General features: G+C 35.5%; 1 protein-coding gene across 1 annotated transcript in view; it reads right to left on the minus strand.

The window, feature by feature from the left end:
• Window positions 1-16,271: 16,271 nt before the first annotated feature.
• Window positions 16,272-23,578, minus strand: part of LOC124722361 (O-acyltransferase like protein-like) — a 277,205-nt gene continuing 269,898 nt past the window's right edge. Inside the window, exons 14-15 of the mRNA XM_047247536.1 lie at window positions 17,189-17,331; window positions 16,272-16,498 (exon numbers count right to left, since the gene is read on the minus strand). Coding sequence (XP_047103492.1) covers window positions 16,370-16,498; window positions 17,189-17,331 — 272 coding nt within the window. The 3' untranslated portion in view covers window positions 16,272-16,369. The remainder of the gene's footprint in view (window positions 16,499-17,188; window positions 17,332-23,578) is intronic.

A 23,578-nucleotide genomic window follows, 5' to 3' on the forward strand; every position in this document is an offset into this window, starting at 1 on the left:
ATGTTACACCAGTTAACACGTGATTCTTTGATAAATTGCATCGCATAGTCTGGGTTACAGACATTTACATATTTGAAGTGAAATTTTGGAAATTGAATAATTGTCTTAAATGCTAGCGGTGTTTTCAGTATAGCAATACAAACCATAGGTTTCTTTCTGTGACATCAGTTGTTATGATACATGGATATAAGGGTCACAGTTCAGCAGATTGTGGCTGTTGGTTGTGATGTAAGCTCATATACTGAATGAACCTAAGGTTGGATGTTTACTGAAAACTCCAATTTTTCAAGATATATGGAAGTGTTGGTAAACAATAATGTACCCTTTAAGTAAGCATAGATTGAAGAAGAAAATAAAGGATAATATCTCTGTGTAAATATTAATTGGGACCATCAAAATTTTGAGACAAATCAAGGAAAAATGTGAAATGTGCTTGTTTACAACCTGGACTTTCCTGTATGCTTATAGTTGTATGTAGGGGCTGTTGTCGATGTGTCTTATTCATATATGACAAATAAACAGTTTTCTTTACTTTCCTTCCTCAGTAATATTATCATAATCTTCTTCTTCTTCTTCTTTTCTGCCAAAATGTTGATCATTATGCTGTTAATTTACCTTTTATTAGTAAATTCAGCAATTCTCTCAGTGCATATTTTCTTTACTTTCAAAATTCAGAAAATATCACTCTTTAAAGGTTTTCCTACTGCAACATGGAGGCTTCATAAATTTTCATGGCACTCTTATTAAACTGATTTCTTACATGAAACAAACAATTTTTACTTATTGTTGGTACTTGTACATGAAGGAGCGAGAAGAATCTTTATTCTAAATGTTGCAATGGTGTTGTGAGATATGAATAGAGATTATAATGAAATAAGTTAAGCATATTGATTTTCTACTACTACTATATTGTGTATACAGTTAAAATTTGAGTCTTATATGTTCCTTAAGGGGACATGTCCTATGCTGCCAATGTTAAATTATCGAATTTTGTGACCCATTATCTTGGAAACTTTTGAGACACCAACTTACAATTTTCCATAATTATTGAATGCACCTTTCTAGATACACTGATCTAGAATTATTACTAAAATTGTATTGTGGGGCATATTATCTTCTTTTTTTTTCAAACACTCAATTTTTTGACAGAATTTTGCAAATAACTGAACATAAAAACAAAACAACTTAGGCTATTTTAATTATTCTACTTCCATATGTGTTGAATCTCACACTTGGCATGCTGTGAAAATTTCATGTCTCTACCATCAGTACTTTTTTAGAAAACGGGTCATTTATTGCATAAAATGTAGTTCATAGACATTGAGGTTTAAAAATTTTTAATTACTAATTCTTATACAGACTTACATTTCGGCAACTTTTAAGCACTAGAATTGCCCTGGCCCACAGTCTGCATCTTCTTCAGTGTTACAACAGCCCAGTGTTTGCCTCCTCCTTTTCTTTCTTGCTTCTTTTGTCATTTGCTGAGCAGTTAACTCTGCTTCACGTACATGAAACTCATCCAGTTTCCGCAGTCCTTTAGCTGTGTTCTGTCCAAATCACAACCCTAATTTCTCCAGAACCATAAGTTTTTCATAGTTCCACCATTAAAAGTTATTACAGTGTCAGACACTGCTAACTTTACAGTCATAAGGACTAAAAATACATTTTTTGGCACACTGCACCACACAACATTACTGAAGGACTCATTCACAGTCTGGGTCTTCCCATGTAAACACTTTTTTAGTAGCTCAGGATTTGCCAAAGATCTGTAAATAGGTTTGATTGCCTCCATTACTGCCAAAAGAAGAGAATGTTTATGTGTAAATTCATGTAGGGTGCCAGAAAATTCTGCTTGCCTATATTTACATCAAGTGTTTGGTGGAGGTGGACACAAAGCATGACATGACTTTTCACCAGTTGATATTCGATGAAAGAAAGTGCTCCATACAACTCATTTCATCTTCCCTAAATTGTCACAATTATCTCTAATGGCCTTCGCATAATATTCCTGTAATTCACCAATTCCTTTGTCTGTTAGTCTTCCAGCACATTTTATTGTCTTGCTATCTGACAGTTTTGTGTTACCCAGCTTGGTTTTTAGGTTTATTCATAATGCCAACTTCTGAAATGTAGCAGTAGGCACAAAACAAAGCAATTCACAGCCTTTTAGACTGTGTAGTTCCCAAGATATGACAGCTCAACTGCAGCAGTATATGCATAGCTGCGAAATTTGACAGTCACACATCATTCAAAATATTATTTGAAGGTCTCACAATTGTCTGATTTTAATGTATTATATACCAAAATGTTCAGGAAGTCCAAAGTACATTATAGAGTAGAAAGCAGAAAATGTCAAATTTCAATGAATTTCATGTACAATGTCCCCTTAAAGAAGAGAAATGCTTTATGGAAGAAAGAACAACAAAGTTACAAGAACTTGTACTTTTATATGTGACAAACTTAACTGACAGTATCTGTGAACTATTACACAGTGTTTCATATACCAGTAACTGCACTGATTGTGTTTTGAGAAAAGACTGTGTAGATAGTGCAAATCTGAAAATAGGATGACACACAGTATGTGGAGTATTAGCAGTGCAATGTTGTTGTTGCTAGTCTGTAGGTTGTTTTGATACAGCTGTCTGTGCAAGTCTATCCTGTGCTCCACTATATCTAACTTCAACTTATTTATTTATCTTTTAAAGTTCTTTAACCTCCTTACAATATTATGTGATGTATGAGTCATTTCTCTGACTCATGTTATACAATAAAGCAGTGTCGCCCCAGTAAATGTTACAGCTATAGTTTCTCTTGCTTTCAGCTACACAACAGTGGTAACATAGAAAGTCCATCAGGGCTAAAGTTACAAGACCAGATCAGTCAATTACCTAGCCTGTTCCCCTTGCAACTACTGCAGGGCTGCTCTTTACAATTTAATTAATTCATAACCCACAGCAGATGTACATTTTTACAAAATGTTTGTGTGATGTGGGTATTAAATTTTATATAAAAAAAGTTATTGTAGAGTTGAAAGTGAATTTTGTAGATAGGAAGGTCCAGTTTGAAAACTACAGTATTGAAATGATGGTGGATGAGGGTGATTATATGTTATTGATTAAGGTTATTGAAATTTACTTAGTACAAATTAACAGAATTGAAGAATTGTGTTGTGAGACATGAACTACTGTTTTCATCCATTTGTAACCTGGAAAAATATTGGTTGAAAATCTCCTTCAGATCAGAAATCATTTGTGGAACAGAAGTTTTTGAAATGAGAAGCATTGTGACTCGCCTTGACAAACTGTTTACTTTTTTTAATTTATGACTTTAGCATTAATTTTTGATACTATTTTTAAAATATAAATGGTGTAGATTGTACAATTACATGAACTGAAATTTCAAACCCAACACCCGCCACCCACCTATTCCATCTTGCCCCCCCCCCCCTCTCTCTCTCTCTCTCTCTCTCTCTCTCTCTCTCTCTCTCTTGTGTGTGTGTGTGTGTGTGTGTGTGTGTGTGTGTGTGTGTGTGTGTGTCCATATAGGCAGTTTTGAAAGGCATTGTTTTAGGTTCAAGGTATGTTGATACCATGCTCTGTTTTACTGTCAAAATGAGTGCAGTTCATCAAAAAACACAGAAATTAATGTTAATCGGATAGTTGTGATGACTATCTGTCATACTACATGTAATGTGTTGTTATGCTAAAAGCAATAGTCTTGTAGTAACATTTATATTATTATTATTGTCATCATCTTAGTGTATATTGTTAATTTTTCACACCATCATTGTACTTTCAGAATTGTATCACTACACAGATATACAAATAGGTATTTAATTTGTGATTTTCTTTCTTTTTTTTTTACATTATCTGTAATAACAGATTTCATGTGGTAATTGGAGAGGAGATGGAATTGATCAGAGAATTGTGATATATCTTTATTCAGATTTTATTGGAAAATGTGATTTAAAGGTACATAATTTGTCAAAATTATAATATGTGATTGAAGTTTCATGGATGCAGTTGCTTTGTAAAAATTATATTCAGCTTAAACTTGTGTGCCACAAAATTATTTAGCATCTGTCTGCATTGATATGAAATGAAACAATATGGGAGACAATATGTATAGTACAAAGACAAACTAGGTGAATAATAGTACAGTGAGATTCATTTTTGTGTTACTCAAGTAATTGTGGGGTAGTGCTGAGGAGAGTTTAATGGACAGCCACTATTATCGTAAACATTTATTGAAACAATTTTTGTCCAGAGCAGGCGCAACTTCTACATTTGATTATTTATGTAGTACTGTAAATAGCATAGAGTCATATGAAAGTTATTGTCAAGGTACAGAAGTTATATAAACATAAGAAATTGTTAGACAAATCAAAAATTCAGTTATATCAGCCAGAAAGAATATTTAGATTTTGGACACCTGACAGCTGGGGACTTGTTGAGACTGCTCTTAAGAAGAATTTTGTTTCATAATTTACCATGTGACAGTGTATAGTGTGATCTAATGTTAACTTGTAAGCTAAAACAGTTTTGAAAGCATTAATATGAAAATTTACACATATTTCTTCAAGTGATATATATTTGATTTGGTAAGTTTTTTGCTGAAATTCTGAGAAAAAGCCTATATATGGTTACATAGAGACATGGTAGAACATTCTTGAATCACATAAGTGACTGCTTGTTTACCAATCTGTCTTTGCTGAGTGTGATGATGATATGGTGATGGTGGTGATTAAGAGAAAATGACATGTAACAACATGTAATATCTATAAGATTTGAATTTATGTAGTCAGAATCAGTTAATACAAATAATATTTGTTTTAAAGAAAATTTGGATTTTAAATAGTACTAAATGTAATCCAAACATATTAAATGCAGTAGTATGCGTAATTTGACCAGGAATGATAATGATGGTGAGAATCTTCAAAGAAATAGCAGAATTTCAGTTAGATTTTTTTATTTGTATGGTATGACATACTATATGAATACTGATATTCATGAAGAAATTATCCTTATTTCTGCAGAAAGCATGAGAATTTGTATTTATGCGAAGTACTGAGTTAATTTGTTAGGCTATGAACTTATTCTACTTCTTTAACTGTTTTTGATGCTTAATAATAATGTGCACAACATTTTGCATTAGGTTTCCTTCAGATAAATGGCAGTAACTTAATTTTATGTGCTTGGAAATGTCCTCAGTCTGTATCAGTTTTTGCAAGTGCTCAGAATATGTTTGCAATATGTTAACTGTTATGAAGACATTTTGAATTAATATTTATGTATTGTTAAAGTTATATGTAAGAATACAATTAGCTCTGCCAGATATTGATTTTAGTCTATGTGTCAGTACATTCTGTGACATATAATTTATTTGAATTTGTGTAGAGACTGTTATAGATAACCAGAATTGAGAGGTAACTATTGTTACAGATTTGTCAACTGAGAATTTTTTTGTGACAGCTAAAAATAATTTTCTTTTAGTGCCTGGTACTGTGAACAATGTGTCTATTTACATTATGATGTTCCTACTTCCATTTTCTATGAATACCATATAAACTTCTGGACGAGTGATAACAGAAATGTGCAATAGTCCACTCTTATTATGAATATCAAATGGACATTAACTGACTAGCATAATATTACAGTTACAGGTTGTAACAATGTGTCATAAATGTTAGGATACATCAGTAGTTGCCAACTGGTGACTGAAATTTTCAGTATAATATACTGTGTGTATATATCTGTATAATACTATTTAACAGGCCTATGGGCTGTCTTAGCATGAAAATGACATTCATTTGAGATAGCTGATATTAATGATATCACTTATTGATACTTACTGAAATGCTTGTACTTAACAGTACATGATTTTCTGCAAAGTGCAATCTAAGACAGTATGTGTAAAGTTCTTTCATTACCTTTGTTTGTGTGCTTACAACTCTGTAAGTCCATGATTTTCAGTTTTATAACAGGATTTGATTTTTAATTTTTTTCACTGTTAGGGTATTAGATATTGTTAAAATTGTATGATATATTTTTATAGGTCCTCCATTTTCCTCATTGAGGTAAAGCTTTAGAAATATAATATGACATTACTTAACATGTTTGTCTCATGAAGTCATGTATCCCAAATAATGTATTCTCAGATAATAATTTTAATTCACCAGAAAAATGTACACAGTATGAACAAACATATAGCATTAATTTAATAAATTATATAACATTATTTATTCAGTACTATAAAGGTCCTACTTAAGTGTTTCATGCAGTAGGTTATATATAATTTATTATTTTCTCCTTCTGTTTCCCACTGAAGCACTAAACCAGTATTTCACACACAGCTTATATGTAAAGTATGCCATGTTCAGTTTTCATGAATTCAAATTTTAAGGAGTGCATCAGTCTCATTCATTTCAAAATTTTCTTTCCAATTATAATGGTTTCTGATTATGCCTTGTAATATATATTATTCTGTTTTTACCTCATTTTCACATCACTAGAAAATGCTAAGCATTCATAGCCAAAGCTAAAGATCTGCATGTTGCAGTTCTTTTACATATTATTACTGTTTGCTGAATGTTTCAACAGTACCTTTCAAAATAAAAACAACAGTTTACAATTTATTAGCAATTGTTTATTATGGAAGTCACCCAGTCCCAATAACTACAAGTTTTGCTGACCATTGTTGCAAAACATTTGTAATTGTGAAATTATAGGAAATGTGTTCCACTGATTTTTGAACAAAATACAAATTATCATTTTTGTCACCTAAATGTATTTCAGTAGAGCTATAGTAATTGAAAGTCCTTGGTGGAATATACATCATTTAACAAGCGAAAGTAACAATTCACTGAGTACCTGAGGTGCTAGGTCACCACCAGGCTCATAAACAAGACTGGGAACTTTTCTAGCTTTTCAAAAAATCATTATTGAGAGCCAGAAAAACACAAATACACACAAATGACTACATAGGCATGGTCTGGGTGGCTACAGTTTGCCAGAGAGCATGCCCATCAACCACACACAAAGTTTTATCAGTAGAAACTTTGTACTGTTGGTCGTCTCTAGGTATCACAGTATGTGATTTTTTAAATGTATTTCATTCATTATTACTGTTACGTTCCCTTGTCAGTATTTCTGCTGTAGTTATTTGGACATATTTACTTCATTTGGTTCTACAGTTGATACATTATTTGTGGTTTTTGATTATATTTTATTTGATCTGATCTTAATTACCTCGTTAGAGTTGAGTTGAAATGTGTCGTGTTGAGTCTTTTCCCATTCAATCATTATGTTTTCATATTTTAAAAAATAAAATCTACCATTTCTTTATTCGATACATGTAGGTTAATGTTGCATTTTGGACCATTTGAAGCAGATAAGCCTCTTGTTTTGTGAGACATATCAGTTAAACTGATGATTCTGCCATGAAAATTTTACACCCTAGTTTGAAATCAAGCACAAAATCATCATTATTCCATTACACTATGCCCTATGACAATGGTGACTCATAAATAATGCAAATGGGGATTTATATATGAATTTAAAATCTTCCAAGCACAAAGTTTACACAATTGTTCTATGAAATGTAACTATAAATGAAAGTAATTGTCTAAATTATATCAGTGTCAACTGTACAAGATAAACAACCATACCTATGCTCAATTAGTATACATACAGTCCTTTCTTCTTTCTTTCTTTCTTTCTTTGACCAAACAACTCAATAACTTGTTAATTGAAATTTGGTGTGCATTGTATCATGTTGTTTTCTATGGAGAGAATTATTAATGCACTCAACCTAGGCTTGACCATGGTGATTTTGGAAAATGACAGTTGTGATGTGCCATGGCATCGAGTCTGAGGCACTAAGCAGACATCTTAATCCATGACTGCTCAGCCACCACCCACCTTGTGAAGACTGCTCAAATGCTTGCATATGGTATCCCATATGTGCTCAGTACATTCGGGATTAGGCAGCTTAGGAGGCTACCTGAGCTGGATAGTGGCTTCTGTACTCCAAAGTACAAAAATGGTTCTGGTTGCTAGAACTGCTCATGTTGTTGTTGTACAGCATTGAATTGGAAAATTATTAGCTACACTGTAGCCTATCTGTTAACTGTTACAGTTCATGATAGTCTGTGTACCTCAGAAATTGTCTCAGATGTATGTGGTTTTCCCAGAATCGAAGTTGATGGTACAACTCAAAAGCCAAATACCTACATAAATTCAGATATGGAGTGTCCATTGTGTTTGGCACTCACAGTCTGATGTAATTTTGTATCACAATTTTTTGTGTCTCAACTGCAAAGCCATAAAGCCAGTGTCCAGTACAAGGTCTGAACTCACAGTCAAGTTACATATAGAAATACATGATCTATCATGGCCACAAGAGCCCGCCCCCCCCCCCCCTCTCTCTCTCTCTCTCTCTCTCTCTCTCTCTCTCTCTCTCTCTCTCTCTCTCTCTCTCTCTCTCGCTTTCTCTCTACCCTGGCATCTGTCTCTAAACCTGGATCAGAATAACAAATTTACTAACAGCCAGTTGTTTATAGGACAGCTAGCATAGCAACAACCAGTCAGAGCACAAGTTTGGTCATGCCTCTCTTCTCTGCGCAGCTGTTATTGCTCTGCTCCATCAGCTATTGGTTACTAGTCAGTTGTGGACTAAAACTGCAGTCTGCAACATAATTGTTGTGATATGTTCTTATATCCTTTTTTTCTCAGTGAACATGCTCTGTATGGAACTATAAAGCAGCTGCTTCTGGAGCCATATTGTGCTTGGGGGTAACAATCAACTGGTATACACCTCTTCCACACTCAGCTGTCAATCACATTGTTATTCAGATCCAGGTGTAAATCAGTTGCACTTTATTACATATTCATAATAGTTCATGGATCCCCCATTTCAAGGGATGTATTCTTGTGCTTCAGATGCATTTGTTATCTAACATTGTGTTATGTTATAATAATGTACAAAAAGTTCTGGTTGAGAATTACGAATTATTTACGAATAAAAGAGATGACTCACTGAAAGACAGAAGAGCTGTGCCATCAATAGGTACACAAACAAAAGATACAGAGTGTGGCTATCTTTCGGAATGCACTTCCTTTTCCAAGCTTAACTGCCAGCTCTTTCCTGGCCTGTGGTGGATGTACTGGGGTGAGGTGGGGACGTGGGGTGGGGTGGGGTGGTATGACCGGTGGGGAGAGACATGCATGTTTTCCCTACAAATTTGAAAAAGGATGTGCATTCTCAAAGCTTGCCAAGCTCTGTATCTTTTGTTTGTGTACCTGTCAAATATGCACTGATTCTGTTATGTTAGTGACACAATTTTCTATTTGATAGCTGTTTAGATGGTCTCTGACAGGTTTGTTCTTTGTTCAGAAGCTTAGCAATTTGTGAGTTAATTGTGCCAGTTATTGATTGCAGTAAATATAGTGTGCATATGCATACAATTATAACAATAAAATGGATTATCAGTCTCTCATCATGTTGCCCATGGCACCAAGAAGAGCTGTGTATGACCATGCGCAAGCATATGGTGTAACAAGCAATATGGTCTGGCATATTACATAAATTTGAAGGGAAATGTAAAGACATTGATATTCATAGACTGATATTCTTAGATTTTCTATTATCAATATGTTGAAACTTCTGCTACCCAAGCCGAAATATGTGGAAAGACAACGTAACAGTCACATTATACAGGACACCAGCTGATTACTTACAAAATAAGTTAATGATTTATTTAACTTGTTAAATGGATGAAGTAATATAACATATAGAATTCAATTTAAATTGTCTAGAAACATACTAGAGTTTATCATCACTTCATGCAATCTACTTCTCCAGTACAGTTTGAAACCAAGGTTGTGGGAACTAAACAACAGAGCCTTTGATAATATTTCGTACACTCAAAAGTCAGTGTATATCCTAAGGATCATTATGCTCAACTGTTGATGTTTAATTATGTGGTGCATGATATGATTTACAAGAAGTGGTGAACTACATACACAATGATAAGCAATCTGCAGTACTCTGGAAATATTTGTAAAAGAGGTACATAATACACCTAGTGTAAATAAGTTGTACTCTACAACATAGAGTAGACTACTTTAAAAACCACAAATTAACATTACTGGTAGATTAAATGGTCCTAAAGCCTGGGTTATAGATGGCTTTAGAATATGGTGAAAAACTAAGGGAAGATCATACTTTAATATCAAGGAATACTGGTGATGCAGTTAAATCATGTGACTAATTGTATTGTAAAATTCTAAGCAAAGTCAGAACATCAAAATCTATGTATCTTTTTAGAAAAAAATAAGCTTGTGTAATAAGAAGATAAGAATTGTTTGAAACATAGCAAAAAAGGAAAAAAAGTGGCAAGAAAAAGTAATCAACCAGAAGAGGAAATTTATTACAAGGGAAATAATGAGATAAACAATGATCCCCCCTCCCAAAAAGAAAAAAAAGTACATATCTTTAATAACTTCTGGCAGCTGCAGTTTAAGTTTGGTACATACAAATCTTTTGTACATAGTCTACAATTTCTAGGACATGTATTGAGTTTTGCATTCTTAGATACGAGATGAAAGTGCTAGTTGCACAACTTTTTACATCTCTCTTTCATCCTCTTGAATATTTTATAAACTGTTGAGGTGGTGAAGGATGCCTGTCTCCTCTCTGTTGATGTGGTGGGCAAGAAAAAGGATAGTATGCTAGGGCTTGCTGTTTGTAGGAAGCCAACTCACACAAATTTGTATTTCTAGGTCAACAGTTGTCATCTGGCTCAACATGAGAGGATACATTGTACCTTGATACACAGGGTTTATGTCATTTTGAACTCAGCCTACCAGCTGAGTTAACTAACCTAAGTTATGCTTTTAGACAGGTTAGTTACAGTTAGTAGCAGATGGTTGCATTTTGTGCTCATGACCAGCTGTAAATCCAAAGGATGTACAGACCAAGGAGTCTGACAAATCCATAGCTATTTGCACTGTGCAGGAAGTATTGGATCCCTCCCATCTACAAGTTGGTCACACACAGGCCAGACCACCAGGGCCACTGAAGTCCATTCTACTGAAATTTAGTGTCACATATTTTATAACAATGATGCAAATCTGTGATTGTAGAACACTGGTTGGCCACTGGCCACCCCATGGAATTTGTCAAGAGAATTGTTTGTTAGTGCAACCATTTCCAACTTAGGTTTAAGTGATGTTGCACAAACAGGTCACACTGCATTTTGTGCCCTGGAATGGGGAGATGAGCTGTCGATATAGTGACAGGATCTATCAGTTTTACTGAGTCGCTTTTGTGTGATCTAGTTGAATAGTCTATGATCTGGGAGAAGTTAAGAGTTAATAATTATTATGAAATCACTACCAGAGCAGTTTTTTCTTTTCAATTTGTGTGGTAGAAATCAAAGTGTGTTACTTCTATGTCCCTCACACAGCAATAGGCACTCTCAGTTTGGAGCAGTTAGACACGGAGTCCCAGAAGATTTTGTTTCACCTTCTTTGTTGTTTCTAATGTATATTAATGAACCTAGATTTGCATTGTCACAAGATGATTCAGTAATGTGTTATAAAACTTAATTAGTTCCAGAAATTCCTGTGGAGACCTTTTCAAAACAAACTGGTATTATGATGACTGATTCACAAAGCATAAATTCATTAATGTTCTTTTTGTGACTAATATTTCTCTGTATTCAAACATTAGTGCAAAACATAATTATAGTGGCAGGAAAAAGAAACCTATACAATAAAATAAAGAGTTTAATATTAGTACTAACAAAGCTAGATATGTGGATATACATGCATTCAGTGAACTGCCAGAGCTTACTAAATATCTTGTAGGTGATATAGTGAGTCAAATAACCAGCTATTGGCCAACTCCTATTCCACTGGATAGAATTCTCACACTGCTGTCCACATTTTGGCATTCATCTATTCTGGAAAATGTAACATGATATCACATTTGCTGCAGTAAGAAGCTGCTGTTTCCATTTATTCCATAACAATTGATTAATCCCTTAACACAAAGTTATCTCATTCTTATTATTTTGACAGAAATGGAAAATCCTGAGTATGATTTAGCCACTTTTCATTCCTACATTTGTAGCCTGGCTGCTATGTTTTGGTTCAGGTGGTTGCTACTAGATATCGCTTTTACTGTGTACAGCTTTAGATACTTGACAACAAAATGAACGCTTTCGTCCTCTGTTCTGTGTTACTGTTTAGGCAGTGCTTCAGAAAATGGATTTCCATAGTCATCCTAAGACTGACATTCATTTAGTGGCTCAGAAAGTGAAGAAGAATGTAATGTTCCTGCATTAGAGACAGAAAGTGATGACAGTTTGTCAGATGACTGACAGGTGCTCGCCAATGGTACAAGATACATACATCCACTGTGCTCCATCCAGATCCTTCAAGATTTCCATTTATAGGAAACCATACATGATTTGATACCATATATACACAGAAACTAAAAAATGACTTTAAATTTCAAGAATCTTAGTCAAAGACCAGTGTACAAGTATACTCAGGATTTTATTAATTGTGACATTCAAAAAATTGTAACTCATTATTTTGAGCTTTAAAAGTTATCTTTGTATGTCTGTATGTAACGTCATACTATTTTTGTAATATAATTTGTAAAAAAAATGCAACAATATGTTAAGAGGTTGAATGTGGTGGATAAATACTAAGGAAAAAAGAACGTTGTGCTCTCAAGATGGTAGAGTTAGTAATAAAAAAAAAGTGAAATCAGGGCATCTAAAGGAAATGTCTCATCATTTGTTTACTATCCTTAAAGAGCAACAAAATGTGTAAAGAATCCATGAGTCAAGATTTTGCTTTTAGTATTAATACTATGAGTACCTGCCTCTTGGCACATATTTGCAGATCATCCGCAAAATACTTAAATTAATAATTTTCATCTACTCTGAGTTCTCTGAAATTCCACTCACCACCACACATTACCTTCTACTGTGTGGTTTACAAGCTGATCTTTGAAAATACTTTAGTATCTTGAAAGCACATTCTATTACCTAAATCACTTCTCATTTTCTGACTGTCAGTAGTTCAGTATCTGTAACAGCAAGGCATCTCACCTGTCTGTGAGTGCATATCCTTTTATCACTTGCTTTGAATACACCACAAAATAACAGTGCAAACCACTGGCCAAGCTTATGTCAGAAGGCTCTACAGTTGGCTTTGTTGAATACTATAGTGTTTTAGATTAGTTTACATAAAATTTATTTGGCACTAAATATGTACAGAGTGTCGTACGAGGAATGGTCAATATTGAGTGATATGACAGGAACCATCATTCAAAACAAAAAAGTCTAGTATATGTGGGCTATGAAATACAAACCTCAAGAGCTATGTGCACATCATCTTTGATACTGTGACACAAATCTGTTCCACTGAGCTGTCCACATAACTGATGTGTCATTGGCACACACATCAGTTTTCTGATCCAAATTGTCAAAGAAATTATTTACGTAGAGTGCACGAAAACCACCCTTAGTACAAAACACTGTAGATTTCCATCCTTAACATGTAATTACTCCAGGCTACAGTGGGGCATATTTCCAACATGTGTATTATTATGATCCATAAAAATTTTCTTTTTATCAGTTTTGAGCTTGAGATGATATAAGCACTAACTGCAAGTTGAGTTTTTCTAGTTGGTAGCAGAGAGGAGGAAAATTCACTTTAGCCTACTCCTGTCAGTGTGCCTTGCACTGTGTGGTACATATCATGATGGATAGAGTTTACTCTTAGGATTTTCTGGTACCCCACCTGAAAATGTTAAAAGTAAGCATATAACAAACGATATTTATTTGGCGCCTGCCTACAGTATAAGGCACATTTTCTCCCCACATATTCCATTTTATGGAGGTTTTTCTTGGTAATATTGGTAATGGAACGTGGTAAAAATACCCTGAGCATCCCACATAAGAGTCATCAGGTGAATATTCTCCAATATTTTGGTAGATATTTGTGAATTTTTTTTTTTTACTGTAGCTGGAGCCATCCCAAACAAATATGTCTTATCATGTTTCTTCTGTGATGCCCAGTGTCAATGGAAACAGATATGAAGACAGTAACTGTTCTCAAAAGAACGGATTCCATTGATGATTGTGCAGCATCTCTAGAATAATTGATAATTAATTGAAACCCTCAGCTGCTGAGGACACAGATGAATAGCGTGACTGCAGGGACTTATCCCTTGCACTCTTCCCTTGAGACCCACATTCCCAACTGTCCACAATCTACATACGTAATGTTCCTAATAGATACTTTTAAATGGCTACTCGGCCATTGACCTTCTTCTGGGCAAGAGCGCACAGGTTGCTCGAACTCTTATGGGAATCGTCAACTTAAGTGGGTGCAAGTAACAAGTGGGTGGGCAAAGTATCTATTAGGAACATAATGTATGTAGATTGTGGGCAGTTGGGAATGTGGGTCTCACGGGAAGTCCCTTCAGTTGTGCTATTCATCTGTGTCATCGGTGGCTCAGATGGATAGAGCATCTGCCATGTAAGCTGGAGATCCTGGGTTCGAGTCCCAGTCAGGGCACACACTTTCGGCTGTCCCCATCAAGGTATGTCAACAACACCTGTCGTCAGCTGAGGGTTTCAATTAATTATCATTTAATGGAAACAAACTTATTTTTAAAGTGGAATTTTACATGCCTGTTTGACAGTGGTCTCAAGGCAGCCTAACCCAATATTCATTTTATCAATATGTATTATCTAGGACAGCAACACAGCAAGAATAACCAGTACCCCAGGAGCAACTAAGCAGCACTGCAGCATGAAGATAGCAGTCCATGCAGAGCAGGGTCATGCTGTAGCTGCTGCAATACTAGTTATTCATCATGTTTTACTGTCTCTGTTAATACATATCATTAACTCAAAAATCTCACTAGACTAATTTATAACTGCTCAATCAAATGGACATATAAAATTCTACTTTAAAAATGGTTTTATTTGTAATGGGGATCAAACTGATACTTTCTATCAACACTGGGCCTCATACAAAAGATGTGACAAGCACTATTTGTTTGGCATGACTCCATCTACACATTAGGAAAATGATATCGCAAATTTGTACTGAAACAGCAGAGAAAATGTGCATGATGACTCTCAGAAGGGATATCCTATATATGTGTGTTTCCTAGTGACTTTTGATCCAGTTTACGTTATATCTAGGCACAGTAATCCATTATCAGTTTACACACTACATATGTTAAATGAATTTTAGTGTGTGTTACTTCTGTAGTCCCATGTTTTGTACCTTATATGAATCCACTGATATTTCTATGCTCTGCAAGGACAGTTGTTAATTATAGACCATTTCCTTGAAGTAGTTTTCATTAGAATGAAAATTGACCAATACTAACAAAACTAAGCAGTTCTTATCATTTAGTTTCATAGTGCTGACTTATAATTGAATATTAATCATCCAAAATTATACATACCCTGCCTTTATTTTTTGTCAAATGAAAGCTGAAAATCTTTGTTCTCTTTTTACTGTAAATTTTCCATTTAGTGAGTAAATGTATAGGTAAAAAACAAGACTAGTAAGTAAATAAAATGACACAAATCAAACAAAAGGTAACAATGAAAAGCAGACCAGAAAGGTAATAATACTAGTAATTTATTATCACATACAATTTTATTTTTGTTCTTAGTACAAAATATTTGCCTGTATCTGCTACTTTCACAATGATCATTACTCTTTTAAGTACTATTCACAATATCTGTGACATCAGCTGCTTATTAATTTTTAACAGCTTAAGCAGCATGTCTCCCCAGACATTGTAGGTATTATAGAAATGACCTTTCTCTCATTTCCACAAGTTTTGCAAATCTGTTTGTACCATTAATCTATAATGAAGAACATGAACCCAGTCTCAACAATGGTTTTTTGTAAGTTCACATGCTACTCAGGTGCAGCAAACATTTACACAGTTCTTTACACTCAGTTTTTCATTCTAATTTACAATGATGACTATGTTTTCAATTTTGATAATCTCACTCATATTATATATATTAAAAGTTTCTTACAAAGCATCACTCAGGAAAGAGTTTCTCTGCAACATTTCTTATAATGAAAATACTGACAATTAATACTGACATGTGAATCATAAATTATCAAAAAAAGATATTCATTCTGCATTAAAATAAATTTCACTTTCAGTGCGAAATATCATCACTGATGTGTTGTTGATAATTTGACACACATTAGTGATATGTACACCAGCATGAAATTCCTTCTGAAGCATCAACATTGGTTCTTTGGTTTACAAAATAATGTTCAGTAACATTCTGATTAACATTCCTTCACCTTGGATTTTTGCTTTTATCAGGTGCAAATAACTTCAGCAGTGAAACAATAGGTGCTTCAAAAGCAAGTGAAAGAATGAAAGAAAGAATGTATGATGCCACTACTTGTCCAGAAAATAATATGAGCTGCAAAAAGAAAAGAGACTTAATTAATGGTATTTCATCAAATACTTTTTGTGAGACCAATAATATGAGCAGTTAATTTCATCATTAAAAAAGAAATAATCTTATTGTTCATGAAAATAAAGATAACAATTCAGTAAATAGAGGAGGTACTGAGTAGATGATGAGTGCACAAACAAGAATTTGAACACTTCTTCAGCGTACAAACTGGTGTTCTCCTGCAGCACACACAGACAGTAGAGCAATATTTTCTAGCTTGGCCTACTCTAGCCTTTATATGCTTTGAAGGACAGCACAAGGTCATAATATACACAGTTATATTCAAGTTCTTGTTTATACTGCAGGCACTTAAATGTGACAGTCCAATGCAAGTGTAAACAAATGAGAAATTAAACTGCTATTGGGAGAGGATAAGTGTAGGGAAACAAAATTTGCCTCCTTCTCATGGGGCTGACAACCTACATGCATGTTTTGCGCTTCTGCAGAAGCAGAACTGACACTAGATCATAGGACTGGCCAATCCCTTTTGGTGGCATGCAAGATGTACTTTACTAAAAAAATAAGAAGTAAAGAGAGATCACCCTCCACGCACATTAATTATGACATTATAATATTTGTGCATTTTACCACTAAGAAGAAAATTCTATATTAAAATGCATTTATGCATTAACAGTTTTCTCCTAATATACATACCACTGTCACTATGCTTAGATGGAAGGGGCCATCTGTTGTCATCGCCATAACTCTTATCATGAGAGGATGAACTAAGTATGCACAGTATGTCACTCTGCTTAGAGGATATAGTTTTGTTGATGAAAGAATTTTGTTTATGATTCCTGGAAAACAAAATGAAAGGGAGCTGTAATTACATGGTTTGGTTTGATATCAAACATTACAGTTTACAGATTATGATAATTGTAAATATTTGGTTGATGCTGCAGCACCTCTCCAGGTTACCATAAAGAAAAAAAGATTATTATTGTTCAATAAAATACCAAATTCTAGGAGTGCCTCATATTTTAATATCTCCCAAGACAAATGGATGGTGATGGCACATGCTGAACATAAACAATACAAACAGAGATACTGTATGTGAAATTTAAAACTTTTCCATTATATAAACTGTTCCATGAAATTTTAGCCAAACCTCCAGATGTTAGTAACTTTCTGCTGTGATGATTCAGTAGAGAGTCTTCTGGCTGTATTCAACTGTACAGCGATGAAAGTACACTGAGGTCACCTGTTTAAGACCCACCAACACATGCAGTATGAGATATTCACTCTGCAGCGGAGTGTGCGCTGATATGAAACTTATTCACTCTGCAGCAGTGTGTGCGCTGATATGAAACTTCCTGGCAGATTAAAACTGTGTGCCGGACCGAGACTCTGTAAAGTTTGGAAGGTAGGAGATGAGATACTGGCAGAAGTAAAGCTGTGAGGACAGGGCGTGAGTCGTGCTTGGGTAGCTCAGTTGGTAGAGCACTTGCCCACGAAAGGCAAAGGTCCCGAGTTCGAGTCTCAGTCCGGCACACAGTTTTAATCTGGCAGGAAGTTTCAACACAGGCAGTGTTTTCCAAGCTGTCACCATGTGTGTGTTGCTTGAGCACATGTGCTTCTTCTGCAAGTCTCTGCACTGCTCTGATCACCTTCCATGCTGAAAGCTCATCTCATGAATATGAAGGTCAATTGTCTTCACATGATAAAGTCACAGAATGACACCAGCTACATGGTGCACAAAGTTTTTCTGTGACAGCATTCCATGCACCATAAATGAAAACTGCTGTTCTGATTGACAAGGGCCTCAGAATGTTGTTTGCCCTTTGATTAATTGAGAATGGAGTCCCAAAAGTTCAAAGTATGGGCCACAATTTGTATTTCATTGTATGTCATTGAATGACCAGTAGAAATACAGTGTTCAGCAATATCAGATTTGCTAGGTTGGAGAAGGTGAGTATGCCACTGATGTTCCTCGATGCACTCCTGAACAGTGAACATAATTTTCCCTATATAAGGTTTGCTGCATTCATATGCAATCCTATAAACACATGCCTTGTATGGCTATAAGTTACCTCTGTTCAGTTGTAGACGTGCTTATAGTTTGATGGAGGATGAAAGATCACTTTAACTTCACGGTAGACTAGTTTAACATTATGGTATTGCACTACCCAATTTTGTAGAAACATTTTCAATATTTGGCAGATAAACTGTCATCTTGATGGCCTCATCCTCTTTCTTGTTCTGTCACTTCTGTAGACCTCTCTCTATCTGGTGAGATGAATATCCACGTCCCAGGAACACAGTTGAGAGATGTTCCAGTCCCACTTGCAGGTTATTGGCTTGGTGATATAAGACTTCAGAATAAGCAGCATAGTATGTGCCATCTTGCAACAAATGCAGTGGAGGAAATTTCTTGGGAGTCTTGCTCTGTGTTGACAAGAGCCACACCGCTGAAGAGCAACATACCTTCTATGGATAAGGTAGCCCTCTCTATCTTATGAGCAGACGTGGATATGATTGTACCCAGAATCAGATGAAATTAACCTTACTGTTCTCATTCCATGGAACGAACATACTGATATGTTCATAATTAAGAACAATTGCATCTCACACACTCAACTATTGCAAATTGCTATTATATGGTTTTAAGGTTTCACCATGATCATTTTTAATTGATATGCAAGCTGTACCTCACATGAAACCCTTACATTGTTCCAGTCTGGCACATTGCCTCAGTATGATGTTGTGTATGTCAAAACATGAATCTATTGTTATTGTTCATAGCCTTTCACATTTGGGGTGCATAAGCCCAGGTCTCGGTCTTTTTTAGTGTACAGACTTGGCGAAAGTAGGTATTTCTAGTGTGTTGTGGTCACAACTTCTGGTAGTGTATTACATGATGTTAATTATGGACATATACTTGGAGATAATTTCCAAAATTGTTTGTACTTGCATAGATGTGAACGCCACTTGGTGAAGAACCCCGAACATAAATTCTATGTTTCCTATGTCAATGAGAGAGTGTTTGAACATCTAAATCTACATACACACTCTGCAAGCCTCAGTATGGTATGTGATGGAGGGTATTTTGTACCACTAATAGTCATTTCCCTTCCTGTTCTAGTCACAAAGAGAGTGAAGGAATAATGATAATCTATATGCCTCCGTACAAGTCCTAATTTCCCTACTCTTATGTTCATGGTCCTTACACAAAATGTACATTGGTGGCAGTAGGATTGTTCTACATTTACTTCAAATGCCAGTTCTCTAAATTTTCTCATAGTGTTCCTCGAAAATACTGTTGCTTTCCCTTGATGGTTTCCCATTTGAGTTCCCAAAGAATCTCCGTAATACTTGCATGTTGACCAAACCTACCGGTAATACATCTAGCAGCCTGCCTCTGAATTGCTTCAATGTCTTCTTTTAATTTGACCTGGTAGAGGTTCCAAACACACAAGCAGTACTCAAGAATGGGTTGCACTAGTGTTCTACATGCAGTCTTCTTTACAGGTGAACCACCACTTTCCTAAAACTCCCCCATAAAGTGAAGTCGACTACGCACCTTCCCCACTACAAACCTTACATGCTCATTCCATTTCATATTGCTTTGCAGTGTTATGCCTACATACTTAATGGACCTGATTGTGTCAAATAGCAAACTGATAATGCTGTATTTGAACAGTACATGATTATTTTAATTACTCATCTGCATTAACTTACATTTTTCTGCATTTAGAGTTAGCTGCCATTCATCACACTAATTATAAATTTTGACTAAGTCATCTTGTATCATTCTATAGTCACTCACTGACAACACCTTCCTGTACACCTGCAAAATCAGCACATAGCAACAGATTGCTGCTCACACTGTCCATCAGATTATTTACATGTATAAAGAATATTAGCAGACCTATCACATTTCCCTGGAGCACTCCTAATGATACCCTTGTCTCTGATGAACACTCATCATTGAGGACAACTTGCTGGTTCTTATTACTTAATAAATCTTTGCCCATTTACACATCAGAGTACCTATTCTGCATGCCTGACCTTTGTTAACAATCTGCAGTAGAACAGTGTGTCACATGCTGTTCAGAAATCTAGGGATATTGAACCTGCCTGTGGCCTCCAGGCATAGTTCACAGAATATCATGTGTGAGAAGGGCAAGCAGAGTTTTGCACAACTAATGCTTTCTAAATGCATGCTGATTTGTGGACAGCAGCTTTGCCATCTCAAGGAACTTTATTATTTTTAAACTGAGAATGTGTTCAAGAATTCTGCAGCAAACTGATGTTAAAGATATTGGTCTGTAATCCTGCAGTCAGTTTTTTTACCCTTCTTACATGCAGGAGTCACCTGCACATTTTTCTCCAGTCACTTGAGTCTTTGTGCTGGGCAAGAGATTCATGATAAATGCAAGCTATGTAAGAGTCCAGTGCTGCTGAGTACTCCATGTAAAACCAAATTGGAACCCCATCCAGACCTTTCGACTTATTGTTTTCAACTCTCTAAGTTGCTTCTATACTCCAAGGAAGCCTATTACTATGTCCTCCAAACAGGAGTCTGTGTGATGATCAAATGACACTATATTTAGAATGTCAGATTTTCTTTTGCTATCTTTTACTGCCACACCAGATTGTTCAACCAGCAACTGGATAGAAGCCTTCGACTTCCTTAGTGATGTTACATAAGACAAGAATTTTCTCAGTTTTTGGCTAGATTCTTTGCTAAGGTATGCCAGTAGTAGTTCTTCTATGCTTTGTGCATCAATCATTTTAATGATACACAACTTTTCACTAACTTCTGCCTGTCATAATTTGTGCATTCACTTTTAAACTGAGAATGCAACATTCTTTGCTTCCCCAGCATCTTTCAGATTTTGTTATTAAACCATGGTGGATCTTTTCTGTCCTTAATCTGCTTATTCAGTACATACTCCTTCAGAGCAAATATTTATGATCCATCTAAACTTTGCTCATAATTGCACTTTGACATCAAACACAGGCATTGGTCATCTTAATGTGAATGGGCCATGTATATATTCCAGTGGAGTATTGTCCTGTAACCTGCCACTTAATATTTTTCAGAGCTGAAGATGGCACTTTAATTTTGCTAAAACTAGTTATCAATGTACAAATATTTGTGATCTTGGCTAGTAAAGTGTTCCCACAAAAAGACGACACCGTTCATATTAATAGGATCAATGTTTTACTATGTAACAGAATATATCACAAGATTGATTAGAACCCTACTAACCACATCATAAAACAAACGGCGGTAATTTTGACTTTCAGTACTATACTAAACAAGATCATTAAGAGACTGAGAGCACATGTTTCAGTTCCACCTAGGCTGTATGGATTGCCTAAGATCCTTAAAAAAGATATGCCTTTATGACCTACTGTGAGCAATATTGGAGCAGACACCTATGACTTGGCCAAGTTCTTGATGTCTTTCTCATACAAATTGCAGAAAAGTATTCACATCATATAAGAAGCTCTACTCATTTTATCAGCAGATGTAAGATGTGTATAATTTCCCGTGCAAGTGCAGCAAATCCTATTACATTGATAACAACACATACTGTTCATGAGCACATTGTGGAATATCAACAGCATACTCCCTTCCTCTAATCCAGCAAATCTGCTATTGCTGAACACACAATTTCTACTGGCTTTTTGATGAAACACAATGGAACCCCATTATAATGAGTCAATGGACTTTCAGCTGTCTGAAGCCCTTGTCAGTTGCTACAATGCAGTACTTTGTGCTCTGTGTGGCCAGCTTCAGTCTTCGATTTTACTATGTGAAGATGATTTATATCAATGTGCTGAGTTTCCACAATGGAGGTTGTTTAGAGTAACACACAAAAAAATGGTACAAATGGCTCTGAGCGCTATGTGACTTAACTTCTGAGGTCATCAGTCACCTAGAACTTAGAACCAATTAGACATAACTAACCTAAGGACATCACACACACCCATGCCCAAGGCAGGATTCGAACCTGCAACCATAGCGGTCGCTCGGTTCCAGACTGTAGCACCTAGAACCGCACGGCTACTCCGGCCGGCCGGAGTAACACACAGACTTGCAACAAGAATGTGTGTGTTCAATCAATGAATGTGCAGTGACAACTGGGTATCCCATTTAAGTGCAGGCAGGGTCTTAAAAAGAAGACAGCAGTGCACTTTTGCCAATATATGCCTGAGGATGGGGAGAAGACTCTGCTCCAAAATATCATTGCAGGTTGTTACTGATGTTGGCAGTTTGACCAAAATGTCATAGAACAAACAGAAATACAGTGAAACCTCACTTTTACAATTTTAAGGAAAAAATAATGTGCATCAAAATACTCATCAGAGACTTGTTCATAATCTAATAAAGGTTTTCTGAGTTTTGTACTGTGTTCATCCACCAATGTGCCATTTCACGACACTTTAGCACAACAACTTGCACCAAAAATGACTTATTTTGGAGAGAGGCAGAAAGTAGCAGCTGGAGCTACCACCATGTTGATTGAATCTTTTGAGAAGCTAAGGAACAATATTTGGTGGTATTCATGGATGGTTTCGTGTAAGTGTGACATAATGAACAAGTTGGTAAAGTAGTTCTTCATTTTAAGCAAAAAAAAAAAAAAAAAAAAAGTGGGTTGTTTTAATTTTTTCACTATGTTTTTCCAGTTCATAAATACCATGGAAAGCTATAAGATCTACATCTGCAGGAGAAATATATGTTTTATTGTCTTCACTGCTGCATTTACATCTGCACTGGGTTATCCAGTTGCAGCTTTTCCCACAATGAAGCAAGTAGGATCATCATTATTACACAGATCTGGTGTGTCACACCAATTTCCTTCATCTGCTTGAATTAATCCCACTTTTTGAAAGTAGTTGGAGATGGTGGACTCTGTAACTTCTGTCCATGCATTGGCATGGTAGGGTGCTGAAAGAGAGAACAGTTTCACCTATGTTGAAGATGTCCTTTTGTCCTTTCTAAGTGCTTAAAATCTATCACTCTGCCATTCGCTAACAGTTTGTATGGTTACACTGTTTCCTTCATCACATATTGCTTTGAACACCACATAA

The sequence above is a fragment of the Schistocerca piceifrons genome, chromosome X, assembly GCF_021461385.2.
Source record: "Schistocerca piceifrons isolate TAMUIC-IGC-003096 chromosome X, iqSchPice1.1, whole genome shotgun sequence".
NCBI lineage: Eukaryota > Metazoa > Arthropoda > Insecta > Orthoptera > Acrididae > Schistocerca > Schistocerca piceifrons.